At 38.4% G+C, this 22,689-nt stretch overlaps 2 protein-coding genes across 9 annotated transcripts in view; both read left to right on the top strand.

Moving 5' to 3' along the window:
- LOC124161515 (organic cation transporter protein-like) overlaps positions 1–5,175 on the top strand; it is an 86,435-nt gene extending 81,260 nt beyond the window's left edge. For 6 of the 7 annotated variants that reach the window (XM_046537864.1, XM_046537865.1, XM_046537862.1 and 3 more), the window contains 2 exons: positions 1,867–2,003; positions 4,130–5,175. In XM_046537864.1, coding sequence (XP_046393820.1) covers positions 1,867–2,003; positions 4,130–4,223 — 231 coding nt within the window. In that variant the 3' untranslated portion in view covers positions 4,224–5,175. Of the gene's footprint in view, positions 1–1,866; positions 2,004–3,336; positions 3,563–4,129 lie in introns of all 7 variants that reach the window. The other variant, XR_006865370.1, reaches the window with a different exon arrangement.
- A 4,962-nt stretch (positions 5,176–10,137) lies between these two features.
- Positions 10,138–22,013, top strand: LOC124161514 (non-structural maintenance of chromosomes element 1 homolog). 2 transcript variants are annotated; one of them, XM_046537860.1, is made up of 6 exons: positions 10,138–10,516; positions 10,588–10,732; positions 10,833–11,025; positions 11,144–11,263; positions 17,452–17,628; positions 21,862–22,013. In XM_046537860.1, the coding sequence occupies exons 1-5, from the start codon at positions 10,402–10,404 to the stop codon at positions 17,602–17,604; spliced, it is 726 nt and encodes a 241-aa protein (XP_046393816.1). In that variant the 5' UTR covers positions 10,138–10,401; the 3' UTR covers positions 17,605–17,628; positions 21,862–22,013. The 2 variants fall into 2 exon arrangements, with proteins under 2 accessions (XP_046393816.1, XP_046393815.1); XM_046537859.1 differs by lacking the exon at positions 21,862–22,013 and having other exon boundaries at positions 10,139–10,516; positions 17,452–19,060.
- Positions 22,014–22,689: the final 676 nt, after the last annotated feature.

The raw sequence follows: 22,689 nt of genomic DNA, 5'->3' as shown, positions 1-22,689 counted from the left end.
TCATTTGGCATTTGAAGGACTCATGAAAAGGATGCATCTCTACCACTCAGCTGGTTATATTTTGTCATTTTAGTGATGTAAAACTTTTTCAATACTAAGCATTTATGTAAAAAATTTCTAGAAAAATTTGACAATTAATTTAAATTAAGCATTTCACAAAATATTAGCTTCCTAGCTATGGGGCATTAGTAGAGTTAATAAGTGTAGACAGAATGCCACCTGTCATTCTTCTGAAGAACTAGCCACAGTAATTTATGGAGTTTGAGTCTCCATTCTATATTATGTCCAAGTTATTTTTTATCCCAAGGTTTCTTCCTTCATGATTTACACCACATGAAAAGTTCAAATACATAAATGACTAGACTTGGTATCTTTCTAAAATTTCAAGGTAATTTTCCAGTTAACCCTTTCGAGACGGCAGTGTTTTCGTCTTAGCATGACTGCAGTACTGAGCCCCAAGAGACTTCTTTCTTGTAGTACGGAGCATTTTTGGAGGACATTCGTTAAGAAGGGTCTCGCCGAACCTTTTTTGACCCCTCCCCGCTGGGACTCCGCATTATCTCGGACTCCAAGAGTAGTAGTGCTCCCTCCTTTCAGGGTTTACGACCATACCTACGGCATTGATTCGCGATCAACTTATGTATTGCTTATATGTATTTAGCACATGGATAATTGTTGCTTGCACGTAAATTGCAGACTTTGAATTGAATTTTTCATTTTTTTCTGAGCATTGTCAACTTTTAAACGAAGTTCTAAGGTCAATATTAACACATTTAATGCAGTAACAATTTCCATGTTGATGTTTATACAGAACTCGAGAAGTTAATATTTATCGTAAAATTTCGTTTAAAAATTGTAAACGCAGCTCAAAAGACAAAGACTTCAATTCATATGTTATAATTCTTGAGAAAAGAACAAATATTTATTTCGAAAACTGACTGGTTAAACAATTGCCTGACCGCGGACCCTTACTGCTAAGAGGGGTAATAAAAGACGAGGGGTCAGGGTACCTGCTCCCGGATTCCGAGGGTAAAGCCTAAACCCCGTAGTGTTGGGTCCCAAAACAAAGACGTCGTACACCCGCGACTCATAAAAGGGGGATAGCTAGAAAACTCTCTCTATATATGTATACGGCTTTCGTTCTCTTGGTCAGGAAAGTCTCAGACTGAAATATACGGCTTTCGTCTCCCGGGTCAAGAAACGCCCACACGTACATTTACGTCTTTAGTAGGGAAAAGGTTAATTCATAATCAACCTATTTTTGCTAACTCCCACCCTTATTTTTGTGCTTTTTTCATCAGGGTCTGTGATAATTATTTCTATCAATACCAACGTTGGCATATGGGTAGTGGAATCTTTTGCTAATTACTCTCTATGGATAATGTACTGAAAATTATTACTTCTGTAACCCAGCCAGGCGCGTGCTAGGCCGCCTGGACACCTGGACTAATCCCAGTGCACCCTCCTGCCTGAAAATCTTTGGTGCCCTATTGTTCCGAAACTGACAAATTTTACAGCCAGAATACCAACATTGAGCAGTTAACTTGATTTCAATGATGTCTCATTTATCAGCATAATTAACATCATCTTGAGTATAGAAAATAATAATTTACATGAATACAGTTAAACCTCTATGTAGTGAACCTCTTATAGTGATGTTTTGTAACTTACCCAAATTTTCCTAAAGAGAACCAATTTCTTGAAGGTGATTCTTATTGTCTTTGAGGCTGTTTGATATATTTTTCATTGGCATTAATATTTCATATGATTTATTTTCTCACCAAATGGGTTGTCTCAAAGAAAAAATATGAGTACGACTTAAGAGTTACATGATTGAACTAATTTTATTTGTCTGATTTTTTTCAGGCAAACTACTGGAAACCCATGCCCTTCATCATATTTGGTGCTTTGGCCTTTGCTGGGGGACTAATGGTGCTCTTGCTGCCGGAGACAATGAAGAAACAGTTACCAGAAACAATAGAAGATGGGGAGAACTTTGGAAAGTATGTCAGAGCCCTGATGATGGACATTAATTGGAATGGAAGTCAATCAGGGGCCTTATGTACATAGAGAAAATCCTCATGCTATGGATAATCTAATTGCTTTTTGTACTAGCAAGAGAAAGATGTTTAGATCGTTCCCCTCATAGAATTATACAGCAGACTCCCGATTATCTGGCTGCGGTTTATCCCTGTTGCGTATTATGCGTGCATAATTTTCACTCTCGCTCCATATTTTCTGCGATGTTATAAAGGAATTAAATCGGACGCAAAATCGCCGGAATTACTGTATTTTAATGCTAGGATACACCGGGCGTATTATTTCCATTAGACTTCTCCTTTTTAAAACGGAGGCATTTGCGCACTACCTGCATTCATGGGTGATCCACGTTCCTGTTTTTAAAGTCTCGTAGTGCGCGATCACGCTGCATGATCACGGATGCACGTCCCGCAGCAGCTGCAAACCGGGCAACTTGTGCGAGACACGACTACGTGGCATGGTGCCTGAAAGTGTTGTTTACGACGTCATGAAGTGGTTTTGAAGCACTCATACAAACCACTTTTTTGTATCTGTGATCACACAGCCACGGATGCGTGGTTTTCGATACCAGTTCATAAAAGGAACCGAAATAATACCGGTAAAACCTTGTTATCGCCGCTAAAAAAATCGCGTACCGGCAAAGAAAGCTCTCAATGAGTCCGGGAAGCACTATAAAATAACAATAATTGTGTAAATAATATAAAATTGTTCGAAAGGGAATTAATTCAGCTGCAATGGCAGCACGGCAACGGGTAAAATATAATACAAACAGTATCAATTAAGATACATATTATTATATTGTTATGAATCAAATTTTCATATTTTATGTATTTTGTCCACTCTTAGGTACTTTTGGTGAAGTTTTCTACACAAGGGCTGAGATTTTCGAAATGTAGAGGCCATTGCATAGACTCCACCTCTGTAGTGAATGAGATTTGCTCAAAAAGATTATTTCCGTTCAACTGAGGCGTACTTATTAGATTCCGGAATATTTACTACATACTGCTTTACTCTCTACACGCAATACACCGTATTTGATTGTATCTTATTTATTACAGTCATAAATATCTATTAAATGCAGTATTTTATTTCTTTGTGCATTGAAAAATAGTGCATGCAAACTTCAGAGCAAATCTTTATTTTCTATGGAACATGAAATATTTTCGCAGAGGTATTTGTTATAATAATTTTGTAAATTTTATATCAGATTTTTTCTGATGACTAGAAATATTGAAGTGAAGTTTTTCATTTTTACTAGTTCAAATTTTTATAACTATGTATTCTATTTTTATTCAGTTTGTGACCAAGTTACTATGAAAATTGTAAAAACGCAACCATTTTGTGAGCTCTTAGTTTCGAGCTCCACCACGAAGGTCCTTGCGGATTCCACCAGGGTATGTGGAGGCTAGCGCCAGGGAGGCGCCTCGAGAAAGAGACGCTCATAGAAAGGCAACGGAGAAGGATGTCTGCACACGAGAGACAATAGTACACATCTGTATTGTTTGCCATCTAGATAAACGTGGTAGAAATTATTTCCTTCTATATTTTTGAAGTGAGGTTAATTACAGAACTATCCTAACCCCCTTTGGATTTCATAAAAGCGATCTTTAAAACACATACTATATGTATATTTTAGGGTTGATGGTAAAAGTTTTGGGCTTTAGTCGGTCTAAAGTGGGGTTTAGCCCCACTAAATGGAGGGAGATAACCCAACTAGAAGCCCAAATAGCCTTTTTTGACTGTATTTGTCAGGAAAGCATTAGATCTTATATCGACGTAAATTTCATTGCTATTCACGCAACAGGATTGAAGTATAACACTTGGCAAACGTGAAAAGATTTTCACTATGGCTGGAGACATGAGTGGGATAAATTTACAACATCAGCCAAGAGTTGCACTTCGCACACATACTCCAACTTTGCTATCAATGGGAGGGACTCATTTTCAGGCCCCAAGTTTTGCCTCCTCATATAGGCTTCCTAGTCTCAAATATTGAATGTGTGTCACTGATACCTAGTCCTTTGTGATAATCAAATATTCAATGGGTCTTACCTCAGATAAGTTCTAATTACTATGAATTCTATTTCAGAAAAATTGTGGAAGACCAAGAGGAAGCCACAGCCCTTTCTCCACGCCATAAGAATGATAGTGATGTGGGAGATAAGAAAACTGTGACAGCATAGCCATGACAAGTAGATTTTATGAAATCAATCCAAAGTTTTATACATATACACATACATTCTTTCAGGGAATTTAATCATTTAAGTGCAATCATATAATAAACGAGTAACTATGTGCAATTAATATTTACCATCTTATGAGAAGGATGCTGTGCTTTAATGGCATATTTAAAGTGCAAACATCATCTATTTATTTACTGAAGGAATTTTACACCTTAGGATTTTTACACTTCTACACTGAACACAAAGTTGCTGGAAAAGTAATGATCTCGTGTAGCTTCATGCTTTTTTGTCAAGTAACAATCCTGTGTATTTATACTTCTTTCTCTGAACAAACTCCTACCATTTACGCTATATCATTAGCCTCATTTTATACTCATTATTGTGATATCTATATCCAAAATTATCATGTAATTGTTTCGCTTTTAACAATGTATTTGTTATCGAGGAGGTGAAAAGAAAATTCTTGGCTCCAATGAAGTCTACATAATTGCCAGAGTATGTCATTGATTATTCCAAGGGTTTACTGCATCAGTATTCGTGCAGTGCTTTGTGGTTTGTCGCTGTGTTTTGTGGGCGTTTTTTTTTTGCAGTACCCGGAAATTGTGGTGCTACTATGTGGCATTCGCTGCTCAATAATTGTAGTTTGAATGTGAAGATGCCAGTTTGTTGACCGACTGATAAACATGACAATAGTGAATTTGGGTTGTGATGACTTGCATTGCTGTTAAAAAGTGCTGTTGAACTTTCTAAGAGGAATGCAGAAAGCTAGTTAGTTCTTTGGAATATTCAGACAAAAAAGGTAGAAGTGCGTGTGATGTGATTCTCTACTCTGAAGTATTCTTGTTTTAGAGTTTTGTGACCAGACCGTTACAGGACAAAGATAATATAAAATTTGATTTTATGAGAATCTCTTGATGTGCTTTTAGCAAATATTAAAGATAATGGAACTCTACGGAGCAAATGCTCTTTAACTTAAGTGAATTCCCTTCAATATGTTTAAATATGGTCTTGAAATTCTGTATCCATTAAAATTTTGAGTTTAGGTCATCAATTTGGGTATTTAACATATGTTAGATTTTTTAATGGATACATATGTAAGTCAAAAGGTTGAGAAAGAAAATATGATATCTTAAAATTCTGTCACTGATATGGGTCTTGCAAAATCCTCTGATATGAAACAGAATTGAAGATTTCAACTTAATATGGGGAATGGGGTTGGTGTGATGGCTAGAGTGTTGGCTTCCCACACCGTGGGCTTGGGTTCGAATCCTGGCGGTGGCAGACATTTTTTAGATACTGCCCGATCCCTGCTTGAATGTTGTGTGGAGGACATTTCAAAAGCAACACTCCGTCCGTCGGATGGGACGTAAAGCCATGGTCCCCTTGGTGCCTTCCGTTAGGAGCAGGCTAATGCTGATGCCGGGTTTCTCTTCACCCTTCCTTCAATACCCTTCCCTCATGGTACGAATGACCTCAGCTGTCGGTCGCCTCCTCCAAATACCATACCATTCAACTTAATGATTACTATTTGCCTCTTCACCTCTTAAGAGACTGTGCAGTGGTAAGCTATCTACTCTTGGCTGTCAACACATAATTTTCCGAACAATCACCTATTGGTAGACATTATGAATTGGAAAGTTGATCTTTGCATATTGATTATGCATTCCCTAATGTCATCCTCTCTTGAGGGCACATGGAAACATTTGATGGGGAATGTTTAAAAGGAGAAAAAAGTCAGTTGGGGAAAGTAAGCAGTAGAGAAATTGGATATCTATTCAAAAATCCAGACTCACAAGCGAGATGGTGTACAGAAGAATCTGGTGGGTTGGATGTATTTATCTTATATCTATATCTTTGGTGGGCTGAATTTATTATGTATGTTATTACAGGAAAGAGAATGAATGCTTACTGAAAGAGGTATATACTATGTATGCACAAGGGGCATATGAAAAGTAAGGTCTCCAAACCTTAGGTGTCGCAGCATGCAGCACCACACAAAATCTAGCCACTCTGTTGTGTTTATGGGTTCTTCCCCCTTGCCGTGGCATAAACAGTTCCTCATTAGCAAGATAATTATCGATGCAGCACCCATTTGCAAGTGGCATCCCAATTGCTGCTCCTTCCAAGTGTGAACTGCTGTCTGTCGTTAAGTTTCTGCATGCGAAGATGGTCGTTCCGTTGAAAGTTCATCTCCAATTGGAAGAAGTGTTTTGTCCAAAGTGCATATGTAGACTTCAAAATGTACGGAAGTGGTGCAGAAAATTTACTGCTTGTCACCTCAACATTCATGACGAGCAGTGGAATTTTCAAAATCAGCAGGAAAGATTATGGCTAACGTCTCCTGGGACAGGAAATGTGTCCTCCTGGTCAATTTCATATCTAAGGATACAAAAATTGACCACGCAAGGCACTATGAGACGCTAAGCAAACTTTGAAGGGCTATCCAGAACAAAAGACTTGGCAGGTTGGCAAAAGGCATTCGATTGCACCAGGATAAGGCATGATGCCCACTAGGGACTAGGATGTGGCCCACAAAACAATTTCACTCATTGAGTAATTTGGATGGAAAGTGATTGATCACCCACTTTAGAGTCCAGATATTGCTGCTCCCTGTGAATATAATCTCTTTCCAGCCCAGAAAAATATTTGGGAGGATAACAAATTGCGAACGACGAAGACATTTAAGAAGCTGTTCTTGCCTACCTATGGGAAACGGCAGGAAGCTTGTTCAAAGAGGGATCACAAAATTTTTGTTTATTACTATGTACAGTGAAACCTCTATGTAATGAACCCCTTTACATGGTAAACCTCCATACTTCATACCACCCTTACGGTCCCATCAGATTTACATGTAAATTTATAGGCAAACCTCTATGTAGTGAACCTCGTTATCTCGTAAAACCTCCACTTATCATACCAAGGAGACGCCCCCGAGATGGCCTAATTACCTCCGCAAATCGTACCGAGACAACTAGAGACCATTAATGCAGCCTCGATTACGTACATGGAATGAAATTTTCAGCGATAAATATTTCATACTTACTTTTTTTCTTGTACACCTTTAATATGCTGTAATTTTTTAAGTGACTGTTGAATTAAGAGAGCCCACATTGTTTACTCTCGAATCATGGTAAAAATCATGCAGTGGCGATTGCTTTCTGTTATTATCAAATAATAAATATATGTTCACTAATGCATGCATGTTTGTTTGAACACATAAATACTATGGTTTAAAAGACAGCAGTGCCTTTCGTTTCCGAAGGATATGAAAAAATGGTGCATATCACTAACACCTCTCTATAGTGAACCTCCATACATCAAATTGCCCAAATTTTGGTCCCCTCCTTTACGATATAAAGAGGTTTTACTGTAATATTCATTGGCAAAAAATCTCTGCAAATATTTAAAAAAACTTTGGAGACCTTACTTTTCATATGAACCGCACAGCACACGGAAATCGTACACATTTCAGCTGGATTGCATGTCTTCTACTCAATGTGGGAAATTTTTTTTTAGGAGGCCAGAGACGTTTTGTTTCTTCTGGAAGGGGCAGAGCTGGTAAAAAAAAACCTTGTAATCTCCTCCCGATCCTTTTCTGAGGGCCCAGAGAGTCTCCCACCCAATTATGGAGGAATTAGTGAAACTTTGGATAATTTGGTGAAATTATTTCATTCGCATAAGTCTTCAAAACAAAAATAATATATGTATGAAGTTTGATTTTAATTTTCTATTTACATAGTTAATTTGATATTGTACACCAAAGAAATTGGTTGATTCAGTGGAGAGGTTCATGGGATATGCACTGCATGTGTACATCTATGTATACAATTTTTTCCATTTGGTAAACGAGGGAGAGGATGGAAGAGAATAGGAATTTTAGATAGAGTGAACGGGAGTAGGTCTTACTGTGAACTGAAGAGAGAAGTACATGAAGGAAGGGGAGGCAGCCTGAATGAAGTACTCAATGGAAACCTTACTTAATCGGTAAAATGCTTTAATTATAAAAAAAAATACTAGCTAAAATTGGGAGTGGGCCAACTCCAGGTGTGCTCAGCTATGGCCGAGAGGCACAGTTGTTGATTTCTACTAGGGATGGGCAGATTCTTTTCGGATTCGGATCGGATCCTTGATTTTCAAAGCCGGATCCATCGAATCTGATATTATCACGTCCAAATACATTTTCAAATTCCTGATGCTGAGATGTCCCCGATGATTGTTCAATCTCTTGGTAAGATTCTAACTATGTGCCAGTCGTATTTTGCCGTTTTTATTTTCTGCGGCTGAAATTCTCCTACGTAACCTCTGCAAGAGCTTTTAAACAAAACGGTTCATGAGTAGGACAAGAATCACATGCGACAGCGCATTCGAAAATAGAATCAGAATCTTTCCACCCTTATGGGGCATTGCATTCACTGAAGCTATTATTTAAAATTTCGGAGCCAGATCCGATGTCTTCCGCGACTTTGGTTCCTATGAAGGGCAATATCTGTGGATATTTGTATCCGATCCGACCGTTCCTAATTTCTACTCAAGGAAATTGTTTGGTATGTACCCACTTTGGTTGAAATTCTTGATAGAAAGAGTTTGGACCATTGAGACAAGAAGGGTGTGGGAGAGCAGGTCAGAAGAGATGGTCACCGTACGTTTGTCCTGCAGTCGTTAGTGAACTCGTGCATGGATGGAAGGCATGGGCATAGCTCAGGTTGCTTACTGCCCCCAAAAAAATCGACAAATTAAAATGCCAAAAATTTCAGTATAACTTAAAAATGTCATCATCAATTAGTCATCTTAGGGGCAAATATGAGTAAGAGGGCCTGGTTGGTGTAGCCAGGTAATTTGTCTTGCAGGACTACTCCAGCACCACTGACCTTCTGGGGAGTACCCTTTTTAAATTTTGCGCTTTCAAAAGTGGGTTCCCACAACTCTGGTGGAAATAATAGTATTTCTATGTTTGGTCATATCGATGGGAATAATTAAGTAACCAAGCTTCAGAATGTATTTTATTGGAAAAAAATTATTCGAAACTTCATTTTTTCTCAATGTTCTGGGAAAGGAAAGGTTTTCATCGCTCTCCAAATTTCTCTGTTTTGTAGATAGAAAGAGGAAGAAAGTTGTAAAAAAAAGATCCTTACCACTAGAATATTTCGCCCATTATTAAATATTAAAGTCTTACAGTTAGTGAACAAAATCATAGCAGGATAGACTTAAGAACAGTGCAAAGGATGGCTCTCAGATACCAATACGGAATGTGCTCGATCAACCAGATGGCATTTTGTTCAACCAAACCCACAAATTGAAACATTTAGGGTTGAAAGAAGGAAGTGTGTAGAGCGAGAGAAAAACATAAAGAGATATGAGACAAGATACAGATGTAAAAACCGCCCAGGAACCTGTGTGACCCTGTTTTGAGGAAAACCACAGACTGGTCAACTACTAAGCACGGCATGCAGGGAGCAGGCAAAAGTAAACCGCTCTGAAAATTTTAACTACATATTAATAATTGTCAAGTTTAAACAATTTTTTAGAGAATATAATTTTTTGCAATTTTATTCGGTGAGCGATTACGACGCCAAAAATATTTTACTTAATGTCTGCACAAAAGCTTCAACGCCTCCAAATTAAATCACCATGGGCGATTTAAATACCTACGATATAATAGGGACGGAATAGCGAAAACGCATATTCTGTGTCGCACACGTTTGAGGAGTTAATAGCCGCTAACTTTGCTTTGTTGATAATACAGTGGCATTTAAAAGATTAAGGATAGCCGAGTTTCAAGAAAGTAATGCAGCTCAATCAGATTTATAACAGGGTCAAAACTGCGGCCGCTCCCCAGACTTTGAATTCATTTTTGAAGTCCAAAGCAAACACAATCATTATTTGAAACTTCCCGCTAAATCGCATTTGCGTAGTCAATTGTTAATTTTCACTGCAGTGGAGTGGCGGCATTAAATTTATTGTTAATACTTGTGATAATTTATTTCGCATCGAAATATTTTGGCACACAGTCCTATGAATTGGTAGCATTAGTGTAATTTATCGTTGTCATTTGTGGTCACTTGTGTGAATCAAATATATAAGTTGAAGTCGAGAGAGTGCCTTGACTTCTTGTATCCAAAAAAGTATAATCTCACGTATACTTCCTGATTTTGTTTTTCGTGAGCCATAATTTGCAAAAATGTATGATTCGGTGCATCAGGCTTTCATTCAAGCGATGATGTGCCGTAAAATCGTTCTTTGGAGCGAGGCGGCAGACTTGTTGGGAAACTTAGCAAAAAACTTCTCCGAGAGGCGTAAGTGTTGTTTTCATGTCTTTTAGTGTTATGTTTTCATTTTAGATCTAGATTGAAGTTTTAAATTGCAGCTGAAGAATACCAGCTTCAGGCAGTAATCGATGAAATTAACGGCCGAGTTCGTGATCTTAAGATGCAACTACGAGATGTAACGTGCGAGGTGACTGGAAAACGATATTGCACCTTGGTGGTAACAGTGGAAACATACGTGTCAAGGTTAGTATGATAAAACGGTGTGTCATACGGTTTTATATGCTTAGGATGCATATATTCATCATGGTATTCATTTTACAAATGCATGTATTATTCTGTTAAGGTTATCATCAAAGTACACTCCCAACGAGCTACAGCTTTTCCAGAAAATACTTGATGAAATCGTCACTTCTAATAATGGACATATTTTAATGAACACCTGTATTAATTTGAGCAACAGTTTACCCGAGGATATGACTAAATCCAATGCTGAGGGGGTCATTCGGAGATTTCTTGCTGACAAATGGTTTATTCAGGTAATGAAAATGTTTATGGTTGAAATACTTTGTGGTCTGATACTGTGCCATGAATAAATAAAATTACGGAAACTTTATTATTTGCGCGAGTTTTTAAGTAAACATTTTTTCTTCATAGGGCGATAAAGGATTGATATACCTTGGTGCCAGATGTATTTCTGAATTGGAACCTGTCATAAGGGACATGTATAAAGATTATATTGGAGAGTGCCCACTGTGCCAGCAGTTAGCCATTGTGGTAAGATCATTCATTCATATTTCATGAATTTATTCAATTGAGCCATCGGATTTTTCATATTTCTATATCGTAAATATTAAATGTGCCATCAAAATCAACTGCCCAAATAGAATGCCTTTCAACAATCGCTATTATTTATGTAAGCAAGCTTGGATTACACAATCAATATTTACCCTCAAGTTGAGTATCAGAGCTATGATTACTCATGTGTTGGCTCTTGGACACCACCGTTTTCCAAGGTAGTAGTTCCTTCTGAGATTCAATCGAGTATATGCAAAATAGTTAATCCTCAACTATGTCCCTTGTGTGGCCGGTACTGTAATTGCACAGTGACCTTGCAATGACCCCAACAAAGTGGTGGCATGGCTGCTGGGGCATAACCTTACACCTAATGGTCACCACAAGATGACCTCGAGCTGAATGCAAGGTGTGAAATGTTAGCGCTTTTATCTGCACTCGAGTGGTATTCCTATTATTTTTTTATTGCCTAAATCGAAAGATTATTACTCCTGGAGTTCGTATTTCACGCTTTTAGATTTTTAAATGACGATATCTATATTGCGATTAAATGAAAAGTGAAAATTTTCAAGTGCGCGAAAATGCGACGGCTATGTATAAATGCTGGGTGAATTCCGTGTGACGTCATTCTGGTTCCCGCTGTCACAAAGTGAGGTGACCTTGGGGCGAGGTAGTGTGCGCCGTTGAGATGCAGGCTGCTAGCAGGTAGCGCTTGGCTTAAAAAAGGATTATTAATACCTTATCAAACGAAGGAAACTTTCCGACCATAGGCAGTTTTAATAGGTGATTATTAAGACATGTTTCCCTGAGCTCTGTGCCTCATGCATGCATTGGTAATCTCAGATGATGTAAAACTCCTATCTACTCGTATAGAAACTAGGTCCCTGTGACGTCACGTGGAGTGGCATCGCATGGGCGCCAATCTGGCCTTTTTCAAATGCGGTTAAAATTGACCATTGCCATTCGTCTAAACTGGGATTTCTAAAACCAAATGATTTGTGTATTATGAATACACTAATAGTGGGTAACGAATCGCAATCAATGCCTTTTGTTTTCTTTGATGGAGGAAACTACCCTATTGAAAAGTATCACACATTTTTTTTGCGAGAAGTCATTAAATTGTGATTCAATGGGTTTAAATTATGTAAAACATATCTTGTATGATGTTGGGCTCGATATGGTGGAAGTTCTTATTATTATTAAAATTGGACATAGCAATATTTCCTCTGAGTTTTATTGTGACACAATGCATTTCATCGTTACAAACATTGCACTTGATGATGTTGTTAGTAACTACGAAATGTATTGTGTCATAATAAAACAGTGGAAATATTGCAATGTCTAATTTTAATAATATGTTAAACATATTTCAACTTGAAAATATGGCTAATTCCTACACAGAATTAATTATGTACTATGGCTCTGAAAGCACCCCGAAGTAGTACGGAGTAGCCCTGCAAATGATAAGTTGCCAACAGACAGCAAAGCCTCACTCAATAAATGTTGCAGGATATGAGTCAGAAGACAGCGATGCATGAACTTAAGTAAATTAGCACTCAAAGCATCCGTGTAAATTTGTGTGCTAACTGGAGTATATATCTTGCTGTGTTAATGGCGATGAATGTCTTGTTACTTAATGGTTCATTCAACTTTGTCACTCATTCAAAATGAGTTATCATTATTATTATAAAGCATACCTGAAAAGGCTCCTCTTCAAGATGTAAAAGTACCACCTGGAAGAAGGGGCATAGTTGTGGAATGCAGCAAAGGAGTTCATATGGAGGAAGACTTCATGGTGCATGTTCACCGTCAGATGAAGTACTTCCTTAGTAGTCTGAAATACTAGTCTGTATCACTGTGCAATGTATGTGCGTACACATATTTTGTTTAGTGAATTTTTGTCTTCCGATTCCTAATCTCCTTGCCTCACAGTCCTACAGGCCATCATGTTATCCTCTTTCAATCATTTATTTATTTGCTCTAATCATCCTGCTTTTTCTTGGCCTGCCCTTTGTCCTCTGGGTTCCACTGCTACTTTTTTCAGTAACCATTCTTTTCCCATACATTGCATATATGTACTCGTTCCACTTCAATTGCTGTGCTTTTATTTCATCTACCATTGCGTCACTTAAGTATTCATTATATACCTGATCCTTTGATTCCTTATTCTTTCTTTTTGGATTTGCCACCTGCTGTTAAATCTTCAGTTATGAATATAAGTTTGAGAAGGTATATTTCTGTTAATAAATCCAATGCAATCAAGCTCGTATTGATTTGCTTACACTGAAAATATGAATTTCGTTGGAGTTTCACGTGAGATTAGGGTGGGAAGGGCCAAGCCTCCCTTCATGTCACCGAGATGGAGATGCAGAGGGTCCAAAGTCACCTAAACAGGGTTCCCACTCAACCGTGAAAACCTTAAAACCGTGAATTAGCCGTGAATTTCCTCTACCGTGAAAAAACCGGGAAATAGCCGTGAATTTCGTCTTAAAACCTTAAAAATCTCTAAATCTTGATAATAATACCTTCCCAGAAATTTTCATCTTCGTTCGTAGCTAGCGCACTTCTATTCATTGTGGCGAGCATCGTCGCATGCGGCCGCATGGGTCAGAAAAGCGTGGGAACGAATGTTGCCTGAAGAAAAAAACATTCCCCAGCGCAGGCCTTTTCTCTCTCCCTCCTGAAATATGACACCACTTCTCATCAGCTTGTTTACTTTCCTCAAATGGCTTGGTTTCCCCTCCCTCGGTCACTGCTTAGTCCCCCTTCCACCCAATTAGCCTTCCCACTGGCTGCAGCGACCACTTTCGAAACTAAATCTAGATGGCCATTGTGTCGAAAAATTTGAACGTTTATTCAACACCCTCAATCCTATGACTGGAAGACCGCTAGCCTTGACAACCTGCCATGCGCTGTGGACTCTACGCTCCCTGCGTTTGAACCGGGTGACAGCGAGCTTTCGGCGTGACGTTACTAATTCTCGCGCATTGCGGCCCTGAAAACGAGAGAAGATTTCCGCTTATGGCAACACAGCTTTACACGATTGTCGCATGCGTCGACCTGGAACTTGCCAGTTTTACGTCGCAACCGGAAAGTTTGTGTGGAGTTATTTACTGTCGGTGGTGATCCAGTTCCTCCGCTTTGTGCTATTAAGGTAATGCTGTTTGTTTGTGACGTTAAAGCCTCAATGCCGTCGCGATATAAACTGCTACATAGTCTCACGAATACAAGGATCAAGAACTTTGCTATTTCCTTGATCCTTGTATTCGTGATATTATGGATTTCCACCAAGTTACGCCCTCTACGATTAATTATGCTACATAGTCGTTCCATTTTTCCCAGAGCGACGGTAAGAAGGGAACATGATTTGCCTCTGATTAGAGAGATCGATTCAGTTTTGGTTTCAGAGTGTTACGATAGCAGAGAAAAGAAGTCATTACACTGCCGCTTTCAAAAGAAAGTTATACGGTGGAACCTCGATCTATCGTTCCCGCATTGATCGTTCGCCGTTTCTGGTCCCAAATTAAGTTCCTTATAGACAATTTAATTTTTTCCCGCATCTATCGTTCCCCGAAGTATCGTTTCTCGCATTGATTGTTTGAAGATCGCGGTTCCGACGCAGAATTTTCCCGCATCCATCGTTTGACGAAAATGAGACGAAATAAATACAATGTGTCATTTATGGCTAATAACGACAAGCACGTAGTTGGAATCCTCCCCAAGAGATGGAACTACCATTGGGAGAAGCTCAGTGCCGTGGGAAAGTAACATTAGCGCATTTCCCAAGAACCTTTATCCCCCTCCATTCACCATTCGCCTCCCCCCTTCTGACGCTTTCCTCTTCTTCAAAATAAAAACAGGTCCCAACTCGCGCAGGGATCTTATTACGAAGACCTTAGCTTCGAAAAAAATATCGAGTTTCACGAGAACAATAGAAACGTGTTTCGCGCTCCCCCCTCTTCTCACCAACTGACCTTTTTCAGCCTAACTGCTTCGAAGTTCCCAGTTTATGGAGGTCAACTGCTGCATGAATCACCTATTAGCCCAAAAGGTGTCTAACAATGATATTCAGTAATTGCTATTATGCTTTTATTAGATTGAAATGTTAGTAATTTGCACGTTAAAAAAAACGAGACCACACATGACGTATTTTAAGCAAGGAAATAGATGGAAAAATACGATGGTGATTTTTGGCGAAACGCGATATCCTCGTAGCTGAGCTTACGGCAGTTAATTCGGCATTTTGTTCCGAAAACATCATACCAGGTTGTTATCAGTTATCAATTTACGAGCTATACTACTACTAGTAGTCTCACTTGTTAGAGTTACTGACGAAGGGATATCTTCTCAGGATTTTTGTTTCTCCCTACTAACAATCCGAATTCATCTGATCATCTGGCGCTACGCTAATTAGAAAAGAATGGGCATCTTTTGGGTAAAAAATTTCATGGCGCAGTCATATGGTCACGCTTCGCCCTCTGCAGTGTGCTCTGCGTACCCCCGTACGCGATAGCATCAGTTCCGAACTTCACCTCGTACGAGTGGTTCCCTACTTTCCGGGGTGGCTGGACTTCGAACCACCGAGTGTTTTCCATGTGGGTTTAATAAAGTCATTTTCACTAGTTTAATTTTAGTCGTCTTCCGACCATGGCCCCTCCGAAGAAACTATTGAGAACTTTAAGAGATGGACTGAAAATAATTGAACATGAAGAAAAGAATCCGGGCTAGATGCGCGTGAATATTGCAGAGCGCCTTGGGTTGTCCGCTAGAACATGACGTTAGGGGTGGGGGTAGAGTGAGCTACCTGGAGAAAACAAGTAGAGATATGAAGGCGAAGATCCAGGTGGGCGTGCCACTGACGATTAACGCAACATTGTTCACGCTTTACACACTACCTCAATTGTATTAAAAATATATTCATTAGACAGGAACAATTCAAGTAATTGACTATTTTTGGCCTTCGTGATCCATCTCACAACCAGTCACTGCACCGGCGAATGCGGTTGTTTTAGGCACAACATGCACATTGCTCTCGTGAATACGTGTACTGGAAATGGTGTTTGATGGATAAGAATTTTTACATCTGACTGAAATCCATAATAGCAGTGTAAATGCCGAGTGGAGAGGAAACATTCAGAATTTTGAAAGAGATATGGGTCGAATCAACAATATGACGTATGTGTCTTGATAAAGTACTACTATTCCTGTTATTATCTAAAATATTGTTTTGAAACCTTTAATGAATTTCTTAATCACTCGCCAAAATCCTGCGTTTCCTGGGACATAGGCAATCTAGCAAAAAAAATTAAGCATTGATCGTTTTTCCGCATTCATTTTATAATCGTATCGTTATTAATAAAGAAAAATTGTCCCCAAGTGGAGTTCCAAAAAAGGAGGGTAGTCTTAGAATCGTGTTCGTCTTAGATTCGTGCTAATACGGTGTATGAAATTGTTTTTCGATTTATTATGTTCTATTAACAATTTTCATAAAATATTTTCCGCTGAATAAGAAAGATTCAATTTATTATATTCTATAAACAATTTAAATAAAATATTTTCCGTTAAATAAGAAATATTGGGGTGGGGGAAATTCGGTTACTGTGCAGTAATAACAACGTGTGCAAAAAACAATCTCTCAGCGAGGAATTAAAAAAGGACCTCGAGTGTCCGGACGGAAGAAGGTCCGAAGGGTATTCGGCGTCCGGGCAAGAGCGCGGTTGGGCTGGTCCTTTAGTACGCCCTGAATTTTGCAAACGATAGATCACGTCATAACAGATATCACTTTTCATTGCGGCGTTAACATTCACGGCGTTTTTCGCGTACGTTAATTTTCTGTTGATATACGGCCAGTGATTTTCTTATTGTTGGCTTATTAACGGACCGTGAATTTAGCAAAATTGAGACCGTGAAAACCTTAAAAAAACCGTGAAAACGTGAAAAATAACCGTGAAAACCTGGAAAAAGCCGTGAATTTCATTGTTCAGGTAGAGTGGGAACCCTGCCTAAATGATTACGTAATTAATGGATGATAATCACGGAAACGATTATGAATCTCATGAAATTATGGGATGGCCCCTAATCTTCATCATGTATGAAATGTAATATTGCATCCGAAGTATACATACGTGATGATGTTTCTGACTGATAATGTATTTTGAATCTGCTTTCAGGGGAAAAAATGCAATTCGTGCTTCTGCCGCACTCATTTTCATTGCCTCAGGAATTACAAGGCAAGAAGTGAGTCAGTGAATACTAATATCTGCCTCAAGTGTGGAAACGATCCAGAGGATTTCAGTGAAACATTCCAGAAATTCACCATTTGATGCGCGAGTCGAAAGAATTATGAGGTAAGAAATGATAAGTCTTGGTGATTCAGCTCTCCTTGAAGTGAGATGAAGAAGAATCATGTACCCAGCTCCTGGGGGAATCATTGCTTTTCTTGTGATAAGCAAGATATAGGGGCACAATTTGTATGTTTGCTCTTGCGCAAATCTTCCACCTGAGCTTGGTGGCATTAAACGTCTATAATCGACTAGATAATTCTTGTCGCAATAATATGTTGAAATAATTCTTCTGCATACAATGTCGATCAGTCATTGGCAAAATAGGTACAACATTATTCCTATGTACACTTGAGCTGCTTGTCCAGAAAAAGTTTTATAATGGGATTGATGGATAAATATATCAAGATTTAATTCTGCCATAGGCTACTGCTGTAGCCATTCTGCTGTTATTTGATGGGTTTTGAAAGTAGTACTAATTGTGAGTTAAAGAAAAATCTTGTGATACCACAAATTAGGCAGTGAATTCAATGTAATTCTATCAGCTTTGCAGTCTTAATTGTTTTTTGGTTTTTCTTCTCTCTTACTGTGCCCTTGTATGCAAGTGAATGGATAATTCATGTTGTTAGGTAATTTATTTTTGTTAACTCAGAAAGATGTAAATATGGCTCTGTGCCCTTACAGTTTATTCAAGTATTTTTAATGTAAATAACTCTTTGAAACTGTATTGGAATGTATTTATGTGAATTACTTGTAATAAATGTTTGCTACATCTCATGTTACCTGCCCGATAGTGCTAAGTCTCAATGATGAAAATATTTTTGTGAGAGGAATGGGAGAAGTATTTACAATGGATCTACTAGTAAGGCATGGCTGCACACTTCATTAACTTGTGCGAGTTAAGATGTGAATCATTTATCAAATAAAACGTTCTAATTTCTGTTTATGTATCTGTACAAATTAGGTGGTCATTCTGCATTTTCTCTTTTTTCTTGTTTTGCTTATGCATTTACATTTCAACTCATAAGTGTTATTGCATCATGTAACATCCCATTTAGATTGGTTTTCTAAGAAAAGTAGGTGATTTTTTTTGTTTATAAAATAACTTTCAACAGTGATATATCATGAGATATTGGTTTGCTTGCATATGAAAATTTTAAGGTAACAGAGGCTCAATGGACATCCTGCCAATAAACCTAGTGCACACATGGTGCTTCCATGAATTTTTAATAAGGCTTTTCTATTGCTACTTAATTGACTGTCAGTGCAACATTTTATCTTTCCAAGCTACATTTTCTGGAAAACTTGGCAATAATAATTTCTAAAAATTTGCTTGCTAAGAGTTATCAGATATTTCAAATTAGCCCATGAATGGATGCATTTCTGTACATAGAAAAAATGTAAATTATAGCTTGAACATAAATGTTTTTGGACAAATAAACTGATTAAGATATGTTATGACATGAGAATCCTAATAAAAATGAAAGGTGGACTCTCAGACCTGCTCCTATCTGAGTTTTTTTTGCTGGATTCAACTTCCGTTACTTGAATAGAATTCCGAAATGGCTCTTCAGGTAATCCATACTGCTGGAAAGCACGTCTGATGAAAAATGTGTACTTCTGCTAGCCAGCATACTTTACAACCTAACCTTGACTTCCTACCTTAATGAATACAATACCAGGGTTCCCACTCAACTGTGAATGCCGTCTACCATGAAAAATCCTGGAAATAGCCGTGAATTTCGTCGTAAAACCTTAAAAACCTCTCAAACTTGTTTGTAGATCTACGATTGACATATCAAAAGGAAAAAAAAACGATATTTCGATCATGTCTCAAGGCCGAGTCACTCGCAGATACAGTCCACGCATTTATCTGCACACGTATATTTGAAGCGCAAATATTGGTCCGTGTGTCATGACGACACACAGACCCTAAGGCTGTGACTGGAAGACCTTTAACCAAAGTGATCATTAACCCCGGCGAAAAATCGGACACCTCTTCACTTCCCTGTCACCCTCTATTTTCCCACTCACAACCTTTAGCCGGCCCTAAATTTTGCTAACGATAGGCGACGTCATAAGAGCACTTTCATTGCTGCGTTTTGCATTCCCGGCATTTATCGCATTTAATGTAGTTAGAGTGGGAACCCTGATATCAAATGTGACAGCTGTATGTATTTTTAGAGAGGTATACTATATTCAATTAAGTTATATGGATGCATAGAATCGTAGAATGCTTGTATTTAATTGTCTCAGTGAAGGTGAGGAATGATTTAAAAAATTCCAGCAGTGGGATATGTTGGGTGAAATAATCAACTCTGTAATTGCGATTGAGATACTTTCTCGAGGCCTCCAGAGCATGACTGTGAGGAAATCCTGCAAACCAGGTGAAGTTGAAGAAATACAGTGGAATCACAGCACAATACGAGTATTTAATGAAATATAAAATGGCATGGCATCGAAGGTGGTCCCACGTTGTCATGAGTTTATGGAAGGAGGCAAGTGGAATGGAAAAATGGTGACTTCTAGGTGGCGGGTGGTGGCCAGGCAGTGTTCAAGTAACAGCAGGTAGAGGACGTCCATTCCGAAAAACCAAAAAGACAAAAATCAGCCTTAGTGCTGAGGCGTACATATCTCCTTTTATTTATATGAGATGAGTGCTCTGTCTCCTCTTATATATTTACATACATATTCTAGAGGAGACAGGGCACCTCAATGCTCTTGGTAGCAATGTCAACTCTTGGGCTGGGTGGGACTAAGTTCATCTTCCCCTGTTGCCCTCACCATAGGCGGATTTAGGACGGAGGAAGGAGGCAACTGCACCCCCCCCCCTCCCAGATGCTTAAAAATAGATGAGATTTTTAACACAAATTTTATATTTTAATGTGAAAGTTTTATATTAAAGTAATAAAATATTATAACTTTTATATAAAAGTTGTTAATATTTACGTATTAATAACTTTTATATGAAGATAAATAGTATATTTTGTACAGTAATTGTTGCATGTACACAGTTTTTTATCCTAAATATGAGAAGACCGTTCGCCTCTCAGATTCTTGTCCTTCCTTCCCCCCCCCAGAAAATAATCCTGGATCTGACCTTGGCCCTGCAGCTACCCCTGTTAGTAGTAGGAACTCTGGTCATGGTTCAATTGCATCACCTAAGTCAAACTTGACAGATCTCCATACCTTGTTGTCAAGAGTCAAACTCTGGCCGGTGTGTGAATTTTGATTTAGTGTGGTTATTATTTTTTTTTCTTCAAGCATTGGTTGCCGTGTATTGCCCAATCATGATTAACAGTTCATAGTGACTGGTTATGAAAATCTCCACCTCTCAATGCTGATCGTAGTGTTTGGTGATGGAGAGACTGAATTTCGTAGATCATGACTGAAGCGGTCATTTTGACTGCAGCACTTCAAATCAGTAAAGTTAATTCCTTTTAGATTTATTTGCAGTGATATTTCTCTCTGTCATGAACCAATTATATGTAACTGATGGAAAACTATTGATGGTGTATCGGGAAATATGTATTCAAACTGCATGGTGGTCAGCTTGTTAATGTTTTATGGCCTATTTCTATTTTGATCAATTCCCTGATGAGTTTGTCTCAATACTCACAGTTATAGCAGAGTATCTTGGTGTCATCAAATTGCGCAGAGTTCTTGTATTCTGTCCAGTGCTTGACAATGGCCAACTTCTTTTGCCCTCTCATGGGAATGTGGCACTTGTTTCTTTAGCCACATTTCCACAGTGCAGTCATGAGTCTCCCCAGTGTAATAAACCTTCCCATATCCACATAGAACATGATAGACCATTTGTTTGCTCTTGTCAGAGAAATTAGATTATGGTCAGGAAAAAACCCCAGAGGCAGATCAAAAATATGAAAATTGTGATGCTAATTGTTGGATGCTGAAATGAATTGAATATATTGAGTGTTGCTACATTTAAGGTGCAAGTTGGGTGTTTTGTTGCTTCCTTGGCTGGGTGGTATGGGGTATATTTGACACTGCCTGACTTTCTTTCTACCACTTGGCTATATTTCACAACATACCTCGTTCCATTTTCAAAGCTCTAGTTATTCTATACCACTTCAACATTGATTTAACGTCTGGAAATTTTTCAAATATTCAGGCGGGAATTCAGGAAAATTGAAAGTTGGTATGAACCATGTGGACACAAATTGATTTTAATCCTATTGGATTTTGCCCTCTTAAAAACACAGGGTTGGTCCCTGTTTTTTGTGGTTTGTAGATGACTTGGATGTTGCATCTCTTCAGTATTCTTGCATTTTTTTCCAGATGCAGAAGAGATGTAAGACTGGTGTGCGTCAGCAATTTCCTTTTATCCAGGGGTAGTTTGGGGTGATTTGGAGCCCTCGGCTAGGCCTCATGATGAGGCCCTGCTTACCGAGGGATTTGGGGGTCCTCCCCCGGAAATTAAATGCCCAGAAATGGATTTTGACACTGTTCTGGTTCTTAAAAACTAGATAAAAGTTAATGCAAAATAAATCAATATAGCAAGTAAATATGCAATTAAAAGTGAGAATTTCACAGCTCATAAAGTTTAAAAATGTATTATGATCCTACTACATATCTGTTTAGTGAAATTTTTCGTGAAACTGCACTGAAATCTAAAAAAAACTCAACAGCCTTTTCGAACCCCTTCAAAAAAGCGTCAAGTTATCTTTTTATCTTCCGACTACTTCGTTTTATATATATTTCATATGATCTTTTATGCCTTGTATGTTGTAAATAAAGCAACCAATGAAATCTTAGAGATTTATAATAGCAAAAAAAAAACTGGTTCAAGTAATGTGATTCTTTCTTCAATACACCTTTCATATATGCTTTACAATACACGCGAGCATTGTGGGGGCCCTTGGCGTTTGCCGCCCTTGCTCTTATCTTGCAATCTTGTTGTGGAACGGAACTTTTTAAGACCTTGGAAATCTGTTCTATATGTAGGTTTCCTCCAACCTTCCACTCCCTCCACCTTCCAATTCTCCAACCCTCACCTATAATTTTGCGGTGATTATTTTTTAAAAATAAGGCCTCCATGAGTCGAATCTAATGTGATACAGATACATTTATGTTGACTTTGCTGAAGTGACATACTATATAGTGACT

This window comes from Ischnura elegans, chromosome 6 (assembly GCF_921293095.1).
Source record: "Ischnura elegans chromosome 6, ioIscEleg1.1, whole genome shotgun sequence".
Lineage (NCBI taxonomy): Eukaryota > Metazoa > Arthropoda > Insecta > Odonata > Coenagrionidae > Ischnura > Ischnura elegans.
The sequence above is the reverse complement of the archived record's forward strand: the minus strand, read 5'-3'. Positions and strand labels throughout refer to the sequence as shown.